The sequence below is a fragment of the Trachypithecus francoisi genome, unplaced genomic scaffold, assembly GCF_009764315.1.
Source record: "Trachypithecus francoisi isolate TF-2019V2 unplaced genomic scaffold, Tfra_2.0 Lachesis_group8, whole genome shotgun sequence".
Lineage (NCBI taxonomy): Eukaryota > Metazoa > Chordata > Mammalia > Primates > Cercopithecidae > Trachypithecus > Trachypithecus francoisi.
Genome location: NW_022681473.1, coordinates 117,385,389 through 117,406,018, shown reverse-complemented (window position 1 = coordinate 117,406,018; position 20,630 = coordinate 117,385,389). Strand labels below are relative to the sequence as shown.

The window sequence follows — 20,630 nt, the reverse complement described above, 5'->3', positions numbered from 1 at the left end:
AGCTCCCACGTTGGGGCTCACCCCCACCCACGATGTATCTGCACAAGTTGAACCTGTCAAAGGGAATCACAGGGATGCTTCATCCCAAGCAGCAGCAAACAACCAGGTGGGACAAGTGGAATGAGAAAGGGAAGTCCGTAGCCAGGCTTCCAAGCCAGTCCTTGAGACAACAACCATTGACCCGACAGGATAAGAACCCCAGGTCTACCTCAGCACCAACCGGAGAGCCACCTCCTTAAGCCAACATCAGCTGCCTCACTGCCACGCCAGCCCTGCTCAGCAAAGCAGTGTGGACTTCGAATGCAGCAACTTGGGACAACTGCCCTTGACAGAGCTTGGGCAGCGACCCCCACTTGTTGAAAGGCCCTAGGTTTCTGAGGATTGCCGACTGTGAATCTCGGGCCCACAGTCGGTCTCATTTGCCTGCTTCATGGGGAGTCTCAGGTGTGGGTTTTCAGCTGCAGCTCTCCACCTGGGGCGCTCTAACCATCAGGGAGGCCCACAGGGACCGGCCCTGACGGTCTCAGGTGCAGCTGCCCAGTCGCCCTGCTCTGATCAGGCTGCATAATTTAAAGCCCCAATAATACAGAGTCTTCCTTCAGGGGACCCTGGAACTGGTCTTAAATCAGCACTCACATCCATCGGGTTATCCCTGTAGAAGGACTACTAGAAGCTGGCAGTTTTATTGAAAGTGATTAACAAGCTAAAGCCAATAAATTCCCAGTGCCAACAGCACTTGGCTGTCCCCACAAATGCAGCACTGCTGCCCAAGCAGCCACTCATTGAGAACCAAGAACCCAGGGGGCCACCCCACAGACTTCTGGTCTCCCAGGCCTCCCTGGAAAAGGGTCCTCCACGGTTCTGGCGGCGCCTTCCCGAGCCCAGTTCACCTGAGGCCATCAGGTGCATTAGTCAATGGAAGGCTCAGTTCACAGCTCTGCCACTGCATTAGCAAACAGTGTTAGCTCACTTGGGAAAAATGCAGCCCTGACTCACTCTGGCTACAGAAACATGCTTCACTGTCATCAGCTTTCTCTCATTACCTGCCACCGTTACAAATTCTCACTTCCCTGCATATTTGCTTAAATGGGGTCACCTAGGAAACTGGAGAAACAAACACAGAGGAGGGGGGCTAGAGCTGCGGGAGGAGGGAGTGCTCATGGCCCTGGTCACGTAGGGAGGCGGGGAACCTCTGAGAGGGCGGGTGAAGATGGCAGCTTCCATGCCAGCCTATGGTGTCCTCCCAGACAAGTGAATCAAGCCTGCGGAGGTGACCTGAGATGCCTGGGCAAGTACCAGGGAGCCCCAGGAGATTTATGAAAAACCAATATTTCTGTAAAAAACAATTATCTGACTTCTGAAAAATCAGCCTAAAATGTTAGCCATGAGTGCTAAAGCCGATTTGACACACCACCATGCTACCACAGACAATGGTGCCCGCTCCCCTGGGTGCACACGTTCATGCACCCAGGGGATATGCTAGGGAAGTGAAAACAGCCATGTCATACCTGGAGATCCCATCTATTAACCTCTGGTTCACAGACCCGTCTCCATCATCTGCCCAAAGACACCCCAAATGTACAGGTCTAGAACAGAATTCAACCTTTCGCCACCTAAGTCTACTCTGTCCTCTGTCTTCCAGCTTCAGGTCATGGTGTCCCTATCCCCCTGCTAGCCCAGTCCAGAAACCACAGAATTCTCAACTCCCTTTTTGCTTCCTCCCGCAATGTTGATTCTGCCAATTCTGTCTTCAAAATTGTCCTCCTCTCACACATGGACACAGGGAGGGGAACCTCACACACCAGGGCCTGTCGGGGGGTGGGGGGATAGGGGAGGGATAGCATTAGGAGAAATACCTAATGTAGATGATGGGTTGATGGGTGCAGCAAACCACCATGGCACATGTATACCCTATGTAACAAACCTGCACGTTCTGCACATGTACCCCAGAACTTGAAGTATTATAATAATAATAAATTGTCCTCCACTCTATTCTTGCCTCTCCATTCCCACTGCCACCCTTTAATTCAAGTCTTCAGTGATGATCACTGGATTCTCTCCTAACTGTTCCCTGCTCCATCTGTGGCCTCTCTCATCCATCATTTATGGTGCCACCACAGAGACAGTTCTAAAATGTAAGTCTGGTCATGTCACTTCCAGCTCATAAAGGCAGTGCCAACTGCTTCAACAACCAAGTTCACATTTCAGCCAGGCATACGAGGTCCTTCCCACCCTTCAGTTCACCTCTACCATTTCCCTGTTCACACCTTAAGCTGGAGATGTCCTGGCTACTTGCAGTTTCCTCCACATACCCGACGAGACACGCTTCTTTGCCTTGTGTGTGCCAACCCCTCAGTGCGGAACGCCCTGTCCCTCCTGGGATCAAAGCTCTTCTTAAATGTTACCTCCTCTGAGAAGCCTTCCCTAACCCCGTCTCCCACACTCAGCAATACCCTGTGTTCCTACTGCACTCAGCACCTCACAGGCACCAGCGCCTGGCTTGCTGTGTCTTTGTTCCTGTAGTCGTTCCTTCCCCATGATCCCTTTCTGTCACAACAGGACTGTCTCGACTGTTTCTGGAACCGTAATCCCTGCCACAGTGCCCTAGTGGCACCCAGAAGACCCTTACCAAACAGCTGATGGTGCCTCGTTAACGGAATCAGAAGTTAAATCCCCTTTTAGTCGGTGATATGCAGACTCCTCTGTCACTTAAATTTGTATCAAAGAGCTACTACATAGCTTAAGAGATTCATTTGAGGTTCCTTCCTTTCCTTTTTGATAGGACTAGTGTCCAACCTGATATGGCTAAGGCAGTAGGCAAAAGAAGAGGGAAAAGGACCTGAAAAATCTCCCCAGTAACTAGGATCACACATTATTAGCTCGGTCATCTCCAGAGTCAGTTTGAAAGAACAAGCTGAGACGCTGAGCTACACAATTTGTTTTTTGAGACCGAGTCTCGCTCTGTTGCCCAGGCTGGAGTGTAGTGGTATGATTTTAGCTCACTGCAACCTCCGCCTCCTGGTTCAAGCAATTCTCTGGCTCAGCCTCCCAAACAGCTGGGATTACAGGTGCCTGCCATCATGCCCGGCTAATTTTTGTATTTTTAGCAGAGATGGGGTTTCACCATCTTGGCCAGGCTCGTCCTGAACTCCTGACCTCATGATCCACCTGCCTCAGCCTCCCAAAGTGCTGGGATTACAGTCATGAGCCACCACACCCGGCTATTGTTTGTTTTTGTTTTTGTTTCTGTTTTTTGGAGACAGGGTCTCACCTAGGGTGCAGTGATGCAATCTGATGCAATCATACCTCACTGCAGTCTCAAACTCCTGGGTTCAAGTGATCCTCCCATCTTAGCTTCTTGAGTGGCTGGGACTAGAGGTGCACGCCATCACACCTGGCTCGTATTTCAATTTTTGTAGAGACAGGGTCTCACAGCGTTGCCCAGGCTGGTCTCAAACTCCAAGCCTCAAATAATCCTACTGCCTCAGCCTCCCAAACTGCTGAGATTACAGGTGTGGGCCACAATACCCGGCCCAGACACACACTCTGGCATATGTTCCAGTTAAAATAGTAAATTAAAGAAAAGGAGGTGAGGCATTGAGGCCTCCAAGAAAGCAAGGGTCACAGCCTCCCCAACATGGATCTCAGAGGAGTTCAAAGAAGGGGCTCTCAGCCAGGTCCTCCTGGGTCTCAGTCAAATGGTTCTCACTTGACATCCATCAAATTCACCAACATGTCTGACCTCCTCAACTGGATCACTCCAGCCCTTCCCAAGCAATAGGCAGGCCAGCAAGCTGAGTCAGTGGGGAATCAGCTGGCGGCTGTGGAGGAGATTGAGAAGATCATGAATCCTAATTCCAGATCTAGTCCTGCTGCCTCCAATCCTAAGAGTGAGTGGCTTAAAAACCAAGCCTGTTTCCCAGCTGACCACCTGAGCAACAATTTGCTAAACTTAACCTTGTTTATGATACTGAAATAGTTAAGTTCAAATATGGAGATAAGAGTAATGAGTGTAAGTTCAGCCACAGGCAGGCTCCAGGGACTATGTGGTGGATTCACATAGGTTGGGTTCTGTTAACCAAGGTTGAGATGCCTTGAGCCCAGGAGTGGATTCCTGCCACAGCGTCCTGCCTTACTGCAGCAGTGCTCTGGCTCCATGGCCCACAATGGGAGCAAGTCTCCCGTCCTCAAGGGCCTTCACTGCGGAGAGTCCCTTCCCTGTGTCCTCACCTGTCCGGGGTAGACAAGTACTTCTGCTTCTGGAATTTCTTCTCCAGGCCCATGAGCTGCAGCTCGGTGAAGATGGTGCGACTCCGGCGGGGCTTCTTCTGTCGGGGCGTGGGCTGTTCCGTCTCTGACTCGCTGCTGGCTAGGGCCTCGCCCCCTGGGGCCTCAGCAGAGACCGCCTCAGTGACTGGGTGGCAGGACAGTGCCTGGGCGATTCCCGGGGTGGCAGGGACCAGCTGGGAGATGACGGTGGGCTGGCGGGTGATCACCGAGAGGAGTGGATATGCCCGCAGGGAAGGGGAGCCTGGAAAACAAGCGGGGAGGCAGGTCACCACAGGGAACGGTGTGGGGAAGCAGGCCAGGACCTGCGGAGGGCCACTGGCTGAGGTCTGTCTGACAGGGAGGACCCTGCTCCTAAGGAGGTACAGATGGAGGAAGGGGAAGGAGAAGTAACTGAAGACCTACAGCTGTGGGGCAGGCACAGAGATCTGCTCAGCTTGGTGTAGGAGGATGAAGCCCACCGCCAAGAAGAGGTTCCTGCAAGTCCTCTGGTTTTAAGCGGATCTTTCCCCTCTCTCTCCCTTCGGAATCCCTATATTCTTGGTCCACGGGACCAGGCAGATGAAAAGAAGTAGTCAGGAAAAGCTAGAAACACATATTTCAGAAACCCGAAATAGATTTGTAATATGCAAACTTCCTGAGAACCACCTGTGGTCTTTATAAAAAGACATGCTTGTAGCTATGAATTCCTCCTGAGAAGTCTGTGTACCTTGAATCATAGCATTTTTCAGAGCTTGACAGGATGCTTTAGGATTATTTAATTCAACTTTCTCATCTCAGAGGGAGTGAATTGCCCCAGAAAGGTTAAGTGAGTTGCCTAAGATAATGTAACGAAGAAGAAGCAGATGGAGGAGTCAAACCAAGTTCTTCTGGCTTGAAGTCCCATGCTATCAGCACATCATGAATCACGTGGCTACATCATTTAGAAGAGGGAGACAAACAGATTTTAAATAACATGAAAGGTCAGATTGGTATGACTGGTGCCTCCAGCACTACGTTAAGGAGGATTCTCAGGCTGGCCAGAGCTTGGCTGAGGAAAAGGTGCTGGGGTCGATTAACAATGTCTGCTATGGGCAGGTGGCCAGGGCAGGGTATGGTGGCATACATAGCAGTTATATGCCACTCCTGCATTAGGAATTTCAAGGCAAAAGTCCTTTTCTGTCCAACAATCTGTTAAATCTGTAAAGTTCAAGTGACAAACTTTTTCCTTTGATTATTCAACATAGAGCTTAAAATGTCTGGATTATTACCTGTGTAAATCATTGTATCTCTCAGTTTCATCATCTATAAGGTAAGAAAAGTAGCTGATTCCAAAGAATCCTTCAAACTCTAATATACTGATGCCACAAAAGGACCTCTCATCCTTCCCATTTGACATCTGATGAAAATGGAGAAGACCCAGGGGCTGCCCTTTGGGACTCAGTCCAGCCCTGAAAAGTGACTTCAAGGCCACGGCCAGCATCTGAGCCAACCAACATTCACACTAGCTCTGAGTTGAAACCGACTAACATCACGGAAGCACCCAGGTACTACCTGTGTTCCAGCTCTTTTCTCCGGGTTGGCATTTCCCTTCTTATTCCTTCCCATGCCTTTGTTTGGACCCCAGTCACAGTTATTAAAACAAATAACTTCTCTTGTTCTTGGAGTACACTTCTAGCAAGGCCCAACAGAAACCACAAAGTGGTTAAATAACAATAAATCACCACTTGCTACAACTTCCATTAACTCTCCAGCCAACTCCAACACTTGACGTTTGTGCTATGGATTCTTTTTAAGAAAAAAAAAATCACTTGGGAATGATATTTTATAGCAAGAAAATGAGGATATGTGGGCTTGTGGTTTGGATCTCACAGCACACATTCTGAAATGATACTTCTTGAAAAAGAAGTTGGAAGTTTCTTAAAAAGGCATAAGATGTTTCTCATCTCAAATCACCTTACTCCTTTAAGTCTGTCACTTCTTTCACAAGAGACTATCTTTCTTTAGCAGGCTAATGTGTAATCTAGAAACTAAGAAGCTTATCATTATAGGATATGACTAACAATCCACCTGTAAGTAAGGCTTTGTATCACCTTCCTCTTTTGTAAGAGTTAAACATTTTTTTGCCCAACACGGAATAATATTTTGCAAGTGTGGTAATATCTAGCATTGGCAACCATATGGGGAAACAGGCATTCATATATTGTTGGTGGGAGTGTAAAATAGTATAATCTTTGAGGAAAAATTAAGCAGTATCTACCAAGTCACTGACAGGAATTTTGCAATTTGAGGTCTACGTGTACAACGATTTATGTACAAGTATATTCACTGCAGTCTTGCTTATAATCATGAATGGGGGACATAACCTATATATTAATATCTCTCAACAGAAAAATAATTAAATACATTGTGGTACATCCATAGTATGAACTACAATGTAACCATTGAAAAGGACTATCTAGGTCAGGTGTGGTGGCTCATGCCTATAATCCCAGCACTTTGGCAGGCTGAGGCTGGAGGACTGCTTGAAGCCAGCAGTTCAAGATCAGCCTGGGCAACAGAGTGAGACCCTGTCTCTATTTTCTTTTTTTTTTTTTTTTTGAGACAGAGTCTGGCTCTGTCACCCAGGCTGGAGCACAGTGGCCGGATCCCAGCTCACTGCAAGCTCCGCCTCCCGGGTTTATGCCATTCTCCTGCCTCAGCCTCCCGAGTAGCTGGGACTACAGGCACCCGCCACCTCACCCGGCTAGTTTTTTGTATTTTTTAGTAGAAACGGGGCTTCACCGTGTTAGCCAGGATGGTCTCGATCTCCTGACCTAGTGATCCGCCCGCCTTGGCCTCCCAAAGTGCTGGGATTACAGGCTTGAGCCACCACGCCCGGTCTTTTTTTTTTTTTTTTTTTTTTTTTTTTTTTTAAAGTAGAGACAGGGTCTCTGTTGCCCAGGCTGGTTCTGAACTCTTGGCCTCAAGCAATCCTCCCATTTCAGCCTCCCAAAATATTGGGATGGTAGGTGTGAGCCACCATGCCAAGCCAGAGATTCTGTCTCTTAAAAAGAAAAAAACAAGATATAAACTGATGAGAAAGAGAGATGAATAGATGGATACTCTCTATATAAACTAATACGAGAAAATACCTAAGGATGTATTATTGAGAAAAACACGATGTAAAATCATTTGGATGTAATCCCAGCACTTTGGGAGGCTGAGGCAGGCAGATCACGAGGTCAAGAGATCGAGACCATCCTGGCTAACATGGTGAAACCCCATCTCTACTAAAAATACAAAAAATTAGCTGGGCGTGGTGGCAGGCACCTGTAGTCCCAGCTACTTGGGAGGCGGAGAACCCGGGAGGAGAATGGCGTGAACCCGGGAGGCAGAGCTTGCAGTGAGCCGAGATCACGCCACTGCACTCCAGCCTGGGCAACAGAGCAAGTCGCCATCTCAAAAAAAAAAAAAAAAAAAAAAATTTGTATTATTCTTTAAAACTAAGATTTTTTTTTGTCTGCATTTATAAATGCATTTTTAAAAGTCTAGAAAGCTACTTATCAAACTATTGACAGTGATAACCTCTGAGGAAAGGCTTGGAATAAAACAGGGTGAAAAGGAATCTACACGTCTGCATCTAATCCTGCATTCAATCCAGCCATGAATATTTACTGAGCATCTACTATGGGGAACACTCTGCTCTGGAAGCTGAGGAGATAGCAATGAATACTATAAAGTCCCGCCTTCATGGAGCTTACATTCATTTGGGGAGGCAGACAGCAAACAAATAAACAAGTAAATATGTAAATAATACCAGGTAGTGATAAACTATAATAAAAAATACAGCAAAGTATGAAGATGGGGCAGGTGGCGCAGAGGGCAGGTATTGGGGATGAGGAGTCAGGGAAGGCCATGGTGGGAAGATGACCCTTCTGCAGGTAAGTGCCCCCACGCAGAGGACAGCCTGGAGAAGGCACAGGACAAGCACCCCAGCCCCAGAAGCAGCAAAGGCAAAGCCCTAAAGGCAGAATGAGCATGGGTTGAAAGAACAGCAGAAAGGCAGAGTAAGCAAGGGCAGAAGTCACAGGAGAGAAAAATAGGCAGAGATCTGTTGGAGCCAGATTACGCAGGGCCTTGTAGGTCAGGGCAAATCACTTGGATTTTATTCAAAATGTGATTTTTTAAAAAGCCATTGGCAAGATGTGAGCTGAGGGAGGACATGATCTGAGTGATGTCTTTAATGATCCCTAAGGAGGTTGGGCTGCAGGGGCCAGGGTGGGAGCAGAGAAACCAGTGAGGAGGCCAGGCTGTATTCTTCTAAACCAGAGGCAGCAGCTACAGCAGTGAGAGGGGGTGTATTTTACAGTTAAGGTTGAGAGGACTTGTTGAAGGACTGAATGTCAGGTATGAGAGAGACAGATGCCAGGAGAGGCCTGATGTTTTGGTCTTAGCAACTGGAGGAAGGATGGTGCCCTTTACCAAGATGGAAAAGACTGGGCAAAGAGCAGGACTGAATGAGAAAACCATGATTTCTGTGTTAGATAAGTTGCTGTTAGACATCTTGCATGTGTTGAGGAGTCAGTCAGATACAGGTTGGGTTAGAGACACAGCTCCTGGGAGTCTATGTGGCATTTTGGGCCATGGAATTGCATGAGATCACCAAGGGAGTGAGTAGAATAAAAAAATGAAGAAATACAAGGGTTGAACTCTGGGGCACATCAACATCTGAGGTCATAGAGAGGAAGAAGAGCCGGCCAAAGACACTGAGGAGGGGACAGAGAAGCAGTAGGAAAGCCATGTCCCTTGGCATCCCCAAATCTAGATGATACTTCTGCATTGTTCACATTTTGCACAGGTGTGTCTCTTTTTAAAAATTTTTTAAAAAGGAAAGTTACATTAAATGAGTTACAAGTTTCATTTTCATTCTAAAGTTTTGTTTTATGTTCAGTGTGTCAAAAAGAATAATCATTCGTTGACCCTTGATCCCAAGGAGTGGTTAAAACTTCTTCTAAAAGCTAGGCAAAGAAAATCAGTCTAGAAATCCCAGAAATTGAGTATAAAATATGTTTAGTTTTATGACACTTCTAGTAAAACAAACATTGCGGGTGTTCTCCTGGGAAAGGGGGGCTCTTTAGCCCATTCAGAATCCAAAGGTCTAGAGAATTTTCTCCTTTTATGTCAATTTTCTCCCTTTATGTCAAAAGATGTTTGGGTTCTTGAACCATATTCATTCTTTTAAAAGAAACATCATTTAATGTGGAGAAATAATAGTCTTTTCAACAAATGAGGCTGGGTGTGGTGGCTCATACCTGTAATCCCAGCACTTTGGGAGGCCGAGGTGGGCAGATCACTTGAGGTCAGGAATTCAAGACCAGCCTGGCCGATATGACGAAATCCCGTCTCTACTAGAAATACAAAAATTAGCTGGGTGTGGTGGCACGCGCCTGTAATCCCAACTACTTGGGAGGCTGAGGCGTAAGAATCCCTTGAACCTGGGAGGCAGAGGTTGCAGTGAGCCAAGATCATGCCACTGCACTCATAAGACTCCATCTCCAAAATAAATAAATAAATAAATAAAATAAAATTTTAAAAATTGCTTTAAAAAAAAATGGTGCTGGAGCAATTGGACATCCAGATAAAACAATAATAATATTAATAATAATAAAAGCCTTGACCTCATAAATTATTTTAAAAATTCACTCAAAATGGATCATAGACCTTCAGTATTAACACAAACATATAAAATTTTTAGAAAGAAACATTAGAGAAAAATCTCTGTGACACTGGGTTAGGCAGAGAATTCTAAGCCATGACACCAAAAGCATGATGCATAAAATAAAAAGGCAAAAAGCTGGTCATCAAAATTAACAATTTTTGCTCTGTAAAAGATACTGTAAAGAAAATGAAAAAAGCTGCACACTGCGAGACCTGACAAATCTCACACCTGACAAATGAGTTTTTACCCGGAATACATAAAGAACTCTCACAGTTTGACAATTAAAAAATAACCCCATAACAATGTGCAAAAGTTTTGAAAAGACACTTTAACAAAGAGGTTCTATAGATGGCAAATTAGCACATGAAAAGATGCTTAAGATGATTAGTCATGAGGGAAATGCAAATTAAAAACCACAGAGAGATACTATTACACATCTGCTAGAATGGTTGACGTTTTTAATGAACTGACAATATCAAGTGCTGGTGAGGATGTGGAGCAACTGGAACTCTCCTTCATTGCTGGTGAGAATGCAAAATGTTACAGCCTCTTTGGAAAGAGAATTAGTGGTTTCTTATAAAGTTAAACAAACAGTTACCATGTGACCTATCAAAACCCCCACTAGCTATTAACCCAAGTGAAAAGAAAACACAAAACCCTGTGTACCGATGTTTATAGCAGAATTATTATTAATTAACCAAAAACTGGAAACAATCCAAATGTCACTCATTTGGGGATGGATAAACAAAAACAGGTACAGACACACAACGAAATACTACTCAGAAATACAGAGATAAAACTATTGGCTCACACTGGGAGGCTGAGGCAGGTAGATCTCTTGAGGCCAGGAGTTTGAGACCAGCCTGGCCAACATGGGGAAACCCTGTCTCTACTAAAATACGGAAGTTAGCCAGGCGTGGTGGTGCATGCGTGTAATACCAGCTATTCAGGAGGCTGAAGCATGAGAATCGCTGGAACCCAGGAGGTGAAGGTTGCAGTGAGCCGAGATCATGCCACTGCACTCTAGTCTGGGTGACAGAGTGAGACTCTGTCTCAAAAAACAAAACAGAACAAAAAACTATTGAATAGTGGATGAATCTCAAATGACTATGCTTAAGTGAAAGAGGCCAGACTCAAAAGGCTGTATGATTCTATTATAGGACATTAAGGGAAAGGCGTAACTAGGAATAGAGAATAGACTGCCAGAGGTTAGGGGTCGGGGAAGAGCTTAACCGCAAAGGGGAAGCACAGGAGAACTGGTTGGGGCTGGAGGAATGTGAGGGGAGGTGCTAAGATTGTTTTGGATCTTAACCACAGAGTTGGTTATATCATTTTTTGCATTTGTCAAAACTTGTTCTTCTACCAAAAGAGTGAATTTTTACTAAATATAAATTAAAAGGAAATTTTAAAAGAAATTAAAATGTTACACATATTTGCTACAAAATAAATTTAAAACAATTCAAAACTACATAAAGTAGAAGACTCCCCTCGCTGCTTTCAACCCCAAATCTTAGAGATAAACTTACAGAATTGTTCCTATGTACATCTATATATGACCTAAATCCAGTCATATGTATGTTAATCTATTGAAATATATGCTTACAAAATGCTTATTTTATAAAATATAAATGTGTCACATTATTTTTTCCGAATGGACAGCCAAAAACCCTAACACCATATATTGACTAGTTCAGTGACTTAAAATGGCAGGGTTGAGATACAGTAAATTCCCAAATAAATGAAGTTGGGAATTTTTGCTCATCAGAATTCTGGGAGTCCACTGGGGAATTTCCATCCACAGAATTCTGAGAATCTCCTGCTCTCCAGAAAAGCAGCCAAACTGGGGGAAAAACTACCTTTCCCAAGGGCTGCCCTCTGTGGAAGTGGTCCCAGACTGGGAACACAATGTATGGGGGGCAGGGAATGGGTGGGGGAAGAAAAAGTTAGAAAACCACAAGGACCAGAGAGATGGGGACACATTTATAGAGGCTGCCATGAGTTTGCACCTTGCGGGAGAGTGAAGGCTATTTAGAGAAGATTTCTGGAAAATATTTTAGGGAGTATACTTTGTGAAATCCATGAATATACTCCTTTAAGAACAAGTAAAATAAAGATCTTCATGTTCAAGGCTTCCATAGTCAGATTTCTGTTTTACATCCACTAGGCCATATGGGGCCTAGAAATAGTTGGGTTATATTATGTATACATGGGTCTATTCCCAGATTCTGTTCTGTTCTACTGAACTAATAGATGATCCTATTATAGGATCACTCCACTTTAATGATTGTGGGTTTTTAGGAGTTTTCTTATCTGATAGAACGAGTCCCCCTCTTCATTCTTATTACAGAATTTTCTTGGCTATTGTCATTAATTGATTTTTCTAGTTGAACTTTAGTTTTTTCCTTGGAGACAGGATCTCCCTCTGCCACCCAGGCTGGCGTATAGTGGTGCAATCATAGGTCACTGTAACCTTGAACTCCTAGGTTCAAACGATCCTCCTGCCTCAGCCTCCCAAGTAGCTGGGACTACAGGCACACACTACCATACTCCATGTTTTTTTAGAGGCGGGCTCTCACTGTGTGGTCCAGGCTTGTCTCAAACTCTTGACCTCAAATGATCCTTCCACCTCAGCCTCCCAAAGTGCTGGGATTACAAGTGTGAGCCACCGTGCCCGGCCTCCAGTTGAATTTTAGAAATCAGTGTGTTAGACTCTAAAGAAAACAAGTCCCATTAAAAACTTGATTAGAGTTACACTAACCTTATAGATTAATTTATAGAAATGACTCTACTGGTGATTCTGTCCTTTAGCAGGCTGAAAAGCAATTGCTGGTTATTTAAAAATGACTTCTAGAGATTTGGGCAATTTGGTTCCATAAAGCTTAAACCTAATGAAAAATCTTCATGGGAAAAAAAAAAACAACTTCTGATAAATAATAGTGACTTAAAGCAACATCCTAATCACCCATTGTTTCAGCAATTTTGACCCAATGTTCTGATGCAAATTCTGCTCTAAGAGCGTACTCTCCCCTACTGGCTGAGAGCACCCTCCTGAAGTTGGAGGTGCACACACAAAGCTGCTGTGATGCTGAGAAACATTTCAGGATCTTAAAAGGACCACCACTGTCAGTAAATGGAATCGCAATGAGGCACTGTCTTGAGCTCTTGGTATTTGATATGTGTCTCTGAAGTTCAGAAGAACAGGCACGGCTGGAATGGGAGTTGGTGGGTCATGTGTATGCTACAAACCACTGGATCTCCTGAAAAGCAAACCCATGGGGAGCAGAAAACTGAGACAAAATATACTTGAGCCAGCTGCTTGCTGTCTTTTCTAATTTTAATATATGACTTGATTTCCAACAAAGTAGCATTGACCCAGAGCTTTAATTTCACAAAGCGCTTGCATTCCAACATTTCCTACTCTTGCAAAAAAGTACTGTGAAATGAGTTCCACCATAAATCTGTATTTTGACTAAAAATCAAACCCAAGTTTTAAAAACAGTGCAAAATTATAAATTAATGCATACATTAGGAGACATTTCAGTTACTGAGAAGACAGATAACGTACAACTCTAAGTATGTCTTTCTCTTTCCTGAGAATTATCACAATGTGAAAACGTTGACTGGGGACAGCTGCCCTGCTACCCTAGATCGTTCACATACACTTGTGAAATTCAAGCACATTAGCTGCTACTGAGAGTGTGATGATTGTAATAAACCAAAGACACTGTTTAAACACACACAGTTTTAGTTGACAAAAGGGGCGTAAACATGACCCCATTGAACACATTTTCTAATAGTTGTTTTTCTTCAACGAATCCCCTTAACCAATGTTTTCCTCTAGGATGGAGATCACATAACTGTGTGTATCATTTACCTACAAATACTTCCCTGCCAAATGTTCGGCTTTTTTGAGAATTTGTTTTTGGATTCTGGAAAACCTGAGTACACGAGTGGTTGGCGAACGCTGGGGACATCCAGGGAGCTTGGGGAGATGCAGAACATTTGGTAGGCTAAACAGAGTATTTTCAGTCATGCTGGTTCTGAAAGCGGTCAGTGAACTTGTGCATGTGAACATGCTTGGGCCAGGCATGTACCCACTCCAGGGTTGCTGGTTCCTGGCACAGCTCCTCCAGCTAAGTCCTCCTTCATGGTAGAAGCCAGGTGCCTGCAGCTACAGCCATACTTGAACCTCAGAGCAAAATCCCCCAAGTACAGTTTCTGCCCTCACACACCTCCAGTGGGCTTCTCTTCCATTCCTCCAACATTCCAGTCCCCAGATTGACTCTCCCCACCCACATTTCCAGTTTACACAAGCAAGGGCCAAAGGTCTGAATGGATAAGAATTTCTAAGCTGCCTGTTTGACTGATTTACATTGCAGGAATGTGTGACCTATATATACACAGAAAGCTTCAGAGGGACATAAACACACACACACACACAGACACAGGTTCTGAAGTATGCAGATAACCTGGAAGATGGGCGCCATGGACAACTGGGCAGCTATAGCTGAGTTTCCTAGAAAAAAAACCATAAAATCACTCACACCGAAGTATTCCCCTAAGCTCCCATTCCTACCAACTGGCTGGTAATTTGGGGTAGTGGAAAAAATAGGGCCTCTATTCCTGACTCATGCAGTGACCCTGAGCAGGTTACCAAAACTTTTTTAGTTTCAATGTCCCATAAAGTCAGGCCAATAACAGTTCTCCCTCCTAGATTATTGTGAGGATTAAAGGTATTAATGTATCTGAAGTAGCCAGGGGGCACTTGGTTCCCTTTCTTTCCCTCCCTTCACTTAGTTTCATGATGCTCAGTGATTGAGCCAAATTAGATTAATTTTCTTATCAAGAAAGCACACCTACTTGTGAAGCATGCATACGTATCTTCTTATCCTCTGTGCATTCACATGCAAAGCGAGATTCAGCAATAGCAGAGTCGGCCAGTTTCTCTTTGCTCAATGGAAGTCTTCCAATGCCCTTGCAGCCATGTACCAAGCCTGACAGCAACCAGGGAGCTCGGAGAAGTCAGCAGAAAAGCTCACCTGGCCGAACATCTTCCTAAAACTACCAACACTCCCCAAATAGTTACTTTGGTTTAGTAGATCTGTTAAAAAAAAAAAAAAAAAAAAACTCCACAGAACAGTTTGAGAGTACCAAGGCACAGCCCTTCTCAAGGTTGGTAACAGGCAAGGAAGGATGGAGTTGGGGTCACAAGATAGAACCAAAGCCAATTTTTAAAAACTGCAAGGAGGGGCCAGGTGTGGTGGCTCATGCCTATAATCCCAGCACTTTGGGAGGCCAAGGCAGGTGGATCGCCTGAGGTCAGGAGTTCAAGACCAGCCTGGCCAACCAACATAGCGAAACACCATCTCTACTAAAAATACAAAAATTAGCCAAGCGTGGTGGTGCACGCCTGTAATCCCAGCTACTTGTGAGGCTGAGGCAGGTGAATTGCTTCAACCCGGGAGACGGAGGTTGCAGTGGGCTGAGATCGTGCCACTGCACTCCAGCCTAGGCAACAGAGTGAGACTCTGTCTCAAACAAACAAACAAACAAACAAAACCTGCAGGGAAAACAGATACAGAGTGGTTAAAGTAAGTTACTTTGCCCTGTCTTATGCTGAGAGCGAGCTGCGTTAAGGCAGAGCTGAGTGTTGGTGGTCACCACACATGAAAGTTCCATGACCGTGTTCCCATACACATTATCTGTAAGCCCAGGAGAAAGGAGATCAGAGGGAGGGAGGAAATACAAAGAGATTCTGAGTAGCCTTTTAACTGTGATTCACCAAGTTTCTAGTCCAGCAAGAGTGAATGAAACAGATGCACTCTCTACAGATTTCAGCTTTGTGTGACTGAAGAAAACAGAAAATGTTTTAAGAGGCCAACGCAAAGGCTGACAAAATGCCTTAGCCATTAACTACCTCTTAAAAAAAAAAAAAAAAGAAAGAAAAAAGAGGAGGAAGGATATTTTGTGAGTTAAATGTAAATGAATTAGAAACACGGAATAAATGTATTCTAAAATCCACATTAGACTACCATGATAGAGACTCTGGAATAACCCTCTAGTTAAATAAAAACTTAAGAAGGTTACAGAGGTTTAAAAAGAAAGGGCAGAGAGGTGGAGTGGGGAGAAAAGATTAGGGAGATTCAGAAAAATGAAGAAAGTTTGGGAAATAAGCAAAGGACATCAGAGGGACCTTGGAAGGCTCATTGCTTCACACCTTCTTTTCAGATTCTTCATTTTGCAGAGACAAGCCAAGTCTCATCACCTTATCCCCGCAATATTACTAGAACTGTAGACACCCTCAAAACCACTCAGCAATGCTGGGAGCTAAGTGAGATCAATTAAGCTAACCCAACAGGTAGGTTTCTAGACTTTCTCATGCTGCCTAAAATGTCACATCACCTAATTCGGTCATCATCCAGCCCGCAGCCTCCACCACCCTTCACCTCCATTGGTCAATGAGCACATGGACATGGCGTGGTCGTTCTCCTCCCGGCCATGCTGTTTTCCATATACACCCACACCTGCTTTCATCCATGCTTCACAAGCACTCCCTGATGGAAAGCTGCCAGGACAGCTGCTGTTTAGTACAAAGACAGAATTAATCACTCCTACCTTCATGCACCCACACATTTTGTTTGTGTCCTTATTCACTCTTACTTAATTAAAACCTTGAATTAGGATTTAAGTTGTTTACCCATCTGTTTCTCACGAGATTGAAACCTTCTTTAGGAAAAAAAAATTTGAAATTCCATCTTCCTGGTGCTGAACTCCATGCTTTGTGCATTGATTTTATCTGGAATCAGGGTATCAGGGCTGGAGATGTGGTTCTGACACCTTTGGGCTCTATGACCTTGGTCATATTTCGAAGCTTCTGTTTTCTCTTCTATAAAGTGGCAATACTAACACTTCTCTACAAGCTTGTTCGAGGATAACATTGGAAATGAGTATGAAAGACAATGAAGAACTATTCCATAAAAGGCACTGATTTTTTCAAACACCCAACTTAGCAGACCCAATGAATGTTCCATATTGTAAAGATGTCTCTATTCACTAAGAAGTCACAACACTGCTTTGTTGTGCTAACCTCATCCATCCCTCTGCATCATACCTTGTGCTCAATCATTTCTAGCTGACATCCTGGCATTCATGGAGGCAAAGTCTACACAGAAAGTTTCCTGGGAGGAATCCTCTGGTTCACTGTCATCATCATTAGGGAACTCTGTTGAACAGCTACTCTGCTCTGTGCCGACTGGTAGAGACAGGAAGAGAAGCAATTTCTGATCTCTGCCCTCAAAAACCTAATTATTTAAAGGTAAAGAGGGAGATTAAGAAACACGTGGCAAAGACTGAGTGGTGTAGGAGCTGTAGGAATTCGGGGCAGACTGCTGGGTTCTAGAGTACAGTGCCTGGCGATGGAGTGAGCTGGGAAAAGAGCAGGAGCTGGGTTACAAGAGGGGAAGGAAGGGATGGAGTCCAGAGGCACTGTCAAGGACACCCCAACAGTATCTGGAAACCACTTGCAGGGTGGGGAGAAGACAGGCAGACACACAGGAAGAGGAAGACTCCAGACCCTCGCGGTGACAGCTGGATTTGGGGCCATTGAGAGAAATCTGATGTCTGCAATGTGGGAATGTTTTGGGAGAAAACATGAGGCTTACAGTTTGAAGTGACAATCACACACCCAAGTATCAAAGACAGTCAGACAGTCACAAGCTGATGCTCCCCAGAAGGGCTCTGAGATGAATGCATACATTCACAGAAAACCAAAGTTGAAGGGTTGAAAGCAGAATTCATCTCTCAAGAAGAAAGATTTAAGAAACAGAGGATGGGCCAGGCGCGGTGGCTCATGCCTGTAATCCCAACACTTTGGGAGGCCAAGGTGGGAGGATCACAAGGTCAGGAGTTCGAGACCAGCCTCGCCAATATGGTGAAGCCCCATCTCTACCAAAAATACAAAAATTAGCCGGGCATGGTGGCGGGTGCCTGTAGTCCCAGCTACTCGGGAGGCTGAGGGAGGAGAATGGCGTGACCCCGGGAGGGGGAGGTTACAGTGAGCCAGCTGCACTCTAGCCTGGGCAACAGAGCAAAACTCCATCTCAACAGCAACAAAAAAAAAAAAAAAAAGAGAGAGAGAGAGAGAAGAAACAGAGGATGAAGGACTAGACACTGGAGTACGTCTTCATCAACAGGGCTGGAAAAGGAAATCATCAATAGAAGAGACAGACATTATATAGCCTAAGAGGCAGTAGCAGAAGCCAGAGAGTACAGGACCAATGAAAATGGCCAAAGAGAATTTCAAGAATGATAAACATTCAACAAGGTTACTCAGTAACCTTTTCACATAAGTTTTGAAACTTTCTCCCCTTCTCTATGGACCTGGAAGTGGACTATAGTCCTGGTTTAGGAATCTCCACCAGGCATGCTGGGGAGATGTGCTAATGTCAGGGCACTGGACCCAGTTACCAGAAAAAGCCACTGGAGATTACCTTTCTGCACATGGCCCCTGGGTCCACAGGCAAGTTCCTGATTACCCAGAAGGAGAATTCACCTGCCAAACTCAGAATATTTTATGAAAAAAAAAAAAAATGTAATTTTAAAAATCCAGTCTGGGCCGGGTACGGTGGCTCACACCTGTAATCCCAGCACTTTGGGAGGCCGAGATGGGTGGCTCACAAGGTCAAGAGTTCAAGACCAGCTTGGCCAACATGGTGAAATCCCATCTCTACCAAAAATACAAAAATTAGCCCGGCATGGTGGCAGGTGCCTGTAATCCCAGCTACTTGGGAGGCTGAGGAAGGAGAACTGCTTGAATCTGGAAGGCGGAGGTTGCAGTGAGCCGAGATCATGCCACTGCACTCCAGCCTGGGCAACAGAGCAAGATTTCGTCTTGAAAAAGGAAAAAAAAAAAAAAATGCAATCTGATTTCATTCTTCTCCCTACACATTCTAATCCTGACTTAAATCTCTTTATAACTTGCCTTAGTTGCAAAGAATTAAAAACAAAGGGAGATAAAAGAGAATAAAATCTGGCCAGGCGCAGTGGCTCATGCCTGTAATCCCAGCACTTTGGGAGGCCAAGGCATGCGGATCACCTGAGGTGAGGAGTTCGAGACCAGCCTGGCCAACATGGTGAAACCCCACCTCTATTAAAAATACAAAATTAGCTAGGCGTGGTGGTGGGCACCTGTAATCCCAGCGACTTGCGAGGCTGAGGCAGGAGAATCACTTGAATGTCGGAGGTGGAGGTTGCAGTGAGCCGAGATGATGTCATTGCACTCCAGTCTGGGCAAAAAGAGCGAAACTCCATCTCAAAAAAAAAAAAAAAAGAATAAAATCCAATTAAATAAATTGTGGAATCCCTAGTGTAGATACAAGAGATCTATACACTAACTGGAGATAAAACAATACACGAGAAGACCATGTCCTGGCTGGGCACGATGGCTCACGCAGGTAATCCCAGCACTTTGGGAGGCTGAGACAGGAGGATCGTCTGAAGCCAGGAGTTCGAGACCAACCTAGGCAACATAATGAGACCTCATCTCAATGAAAAATTTAAAAATTAGCCAGGTGTGGTAGTGTGTGCCTGTAGTCCTAGCTACTTGGGGGGCTGAGGCAGGAGGATCACTCGAACCCAGGAGTTGGAGGTGGCAATGAGCTATGATTGCACCATTGCACTCCAGCCTGGGTGTCAAGAGTGACTCTATCTCTAAAAAAAAGAAAAGGAAGGCAATTTAACTAAATAAATGCATAAAAGACAGACCAGGTCCTTGCCCAGCTTAGGGTCTAGCCGGGATGGCAGATGATTTAAAAAGTAGTAGTTCAGGTGCTATAAAGAGTATTTAGGGGCTGGGCACAGTGGCTCATGCCTGTAATGCTAGCACTTGGGAAACATGAGGCTGGAGATCATTTGAGGCCAGGCATTCGAGACCAGCCTGGCCAACATAGCAAGACCCCATCTCTATGGGGAAGAGAAAGAGTATTCAGGAAGATCTAACCACGTACAGGCTGTCAGGATTCTCCTGAAAGAGTGGCATTTAACTGACATTCTAGGAATGAGGTTAGCTGAGATTCCAATCTGAGACAAACTGAATGATAAAAAGCAACAGGTAAAAGTTTAAGATATGACGGTATAAAAGTAGACAAATTTGCCGAATTATAACTGTCCAAAAAAAAGTAAAACCAAAAACCTCAGGAGTAGAGAAAACAGAGGAAAAGGCATTTGTGCTTCATTTCACCTTCTGATGTTGGAATCGGTTCTGCAGAGTAAGGACAAGCAGGAAGAGCTCTCTGCTGGAACATGAAGGCAAGTCGTTAAACCGGAGCACCTGCAAACAAACCAGTGTCTGGCAAGGACCCCAAAATCTAGTCAGTGATCGGAAGATTTCCCATGGCTGTGATGACTAGCATCATACAGGCATTTCCATCAGGACATTTCCATGTCACACAGTGAGTTGTATGACTTCTATGGAATCCCGTTGATTTTCTCTTTTTCGTGTTCTATTAATTTATAATAGATGTGTATCCTTAGTGGTTATGCAGCTAATGCACACAGGGGTCATAAAACTATGCTGCAAAAAGGATTCCAACTTTGAAGGCATCTACCTGTTGAAGTAAGGAGGAAAGGGAAGCTCTGTGTTTGATGGAAGGATCTTGTTGGACAG

At 44.8% G+C, this 20,630-nt stretch overlaps 1 protein-coding gene across 2 annotated transcripts in view; it reads right to left on the bottom strand.

The window, feature by feature from the left end:
* Positions 1 to 20,630, bottom strand: part of BARX2 (BARX homeobox 2) — an 84,224-nt gene that overhangs the window by 17,449 nt on the left and 46,145 nt on the right. For both annotated transcript variants that reach the window (XM_033205358.1, XM_033205357.1), the window contains exon 2: positions 4,231 to 4,531. In XM_033205358.1, coding sequence (XP_033061249.1) covers positions 4,231 to 4,531 — 301 coding nt within the window. The remainder of the gene's footprint in view (positions 1 to 4,230; positions 4,532 to 20,630) is intronic.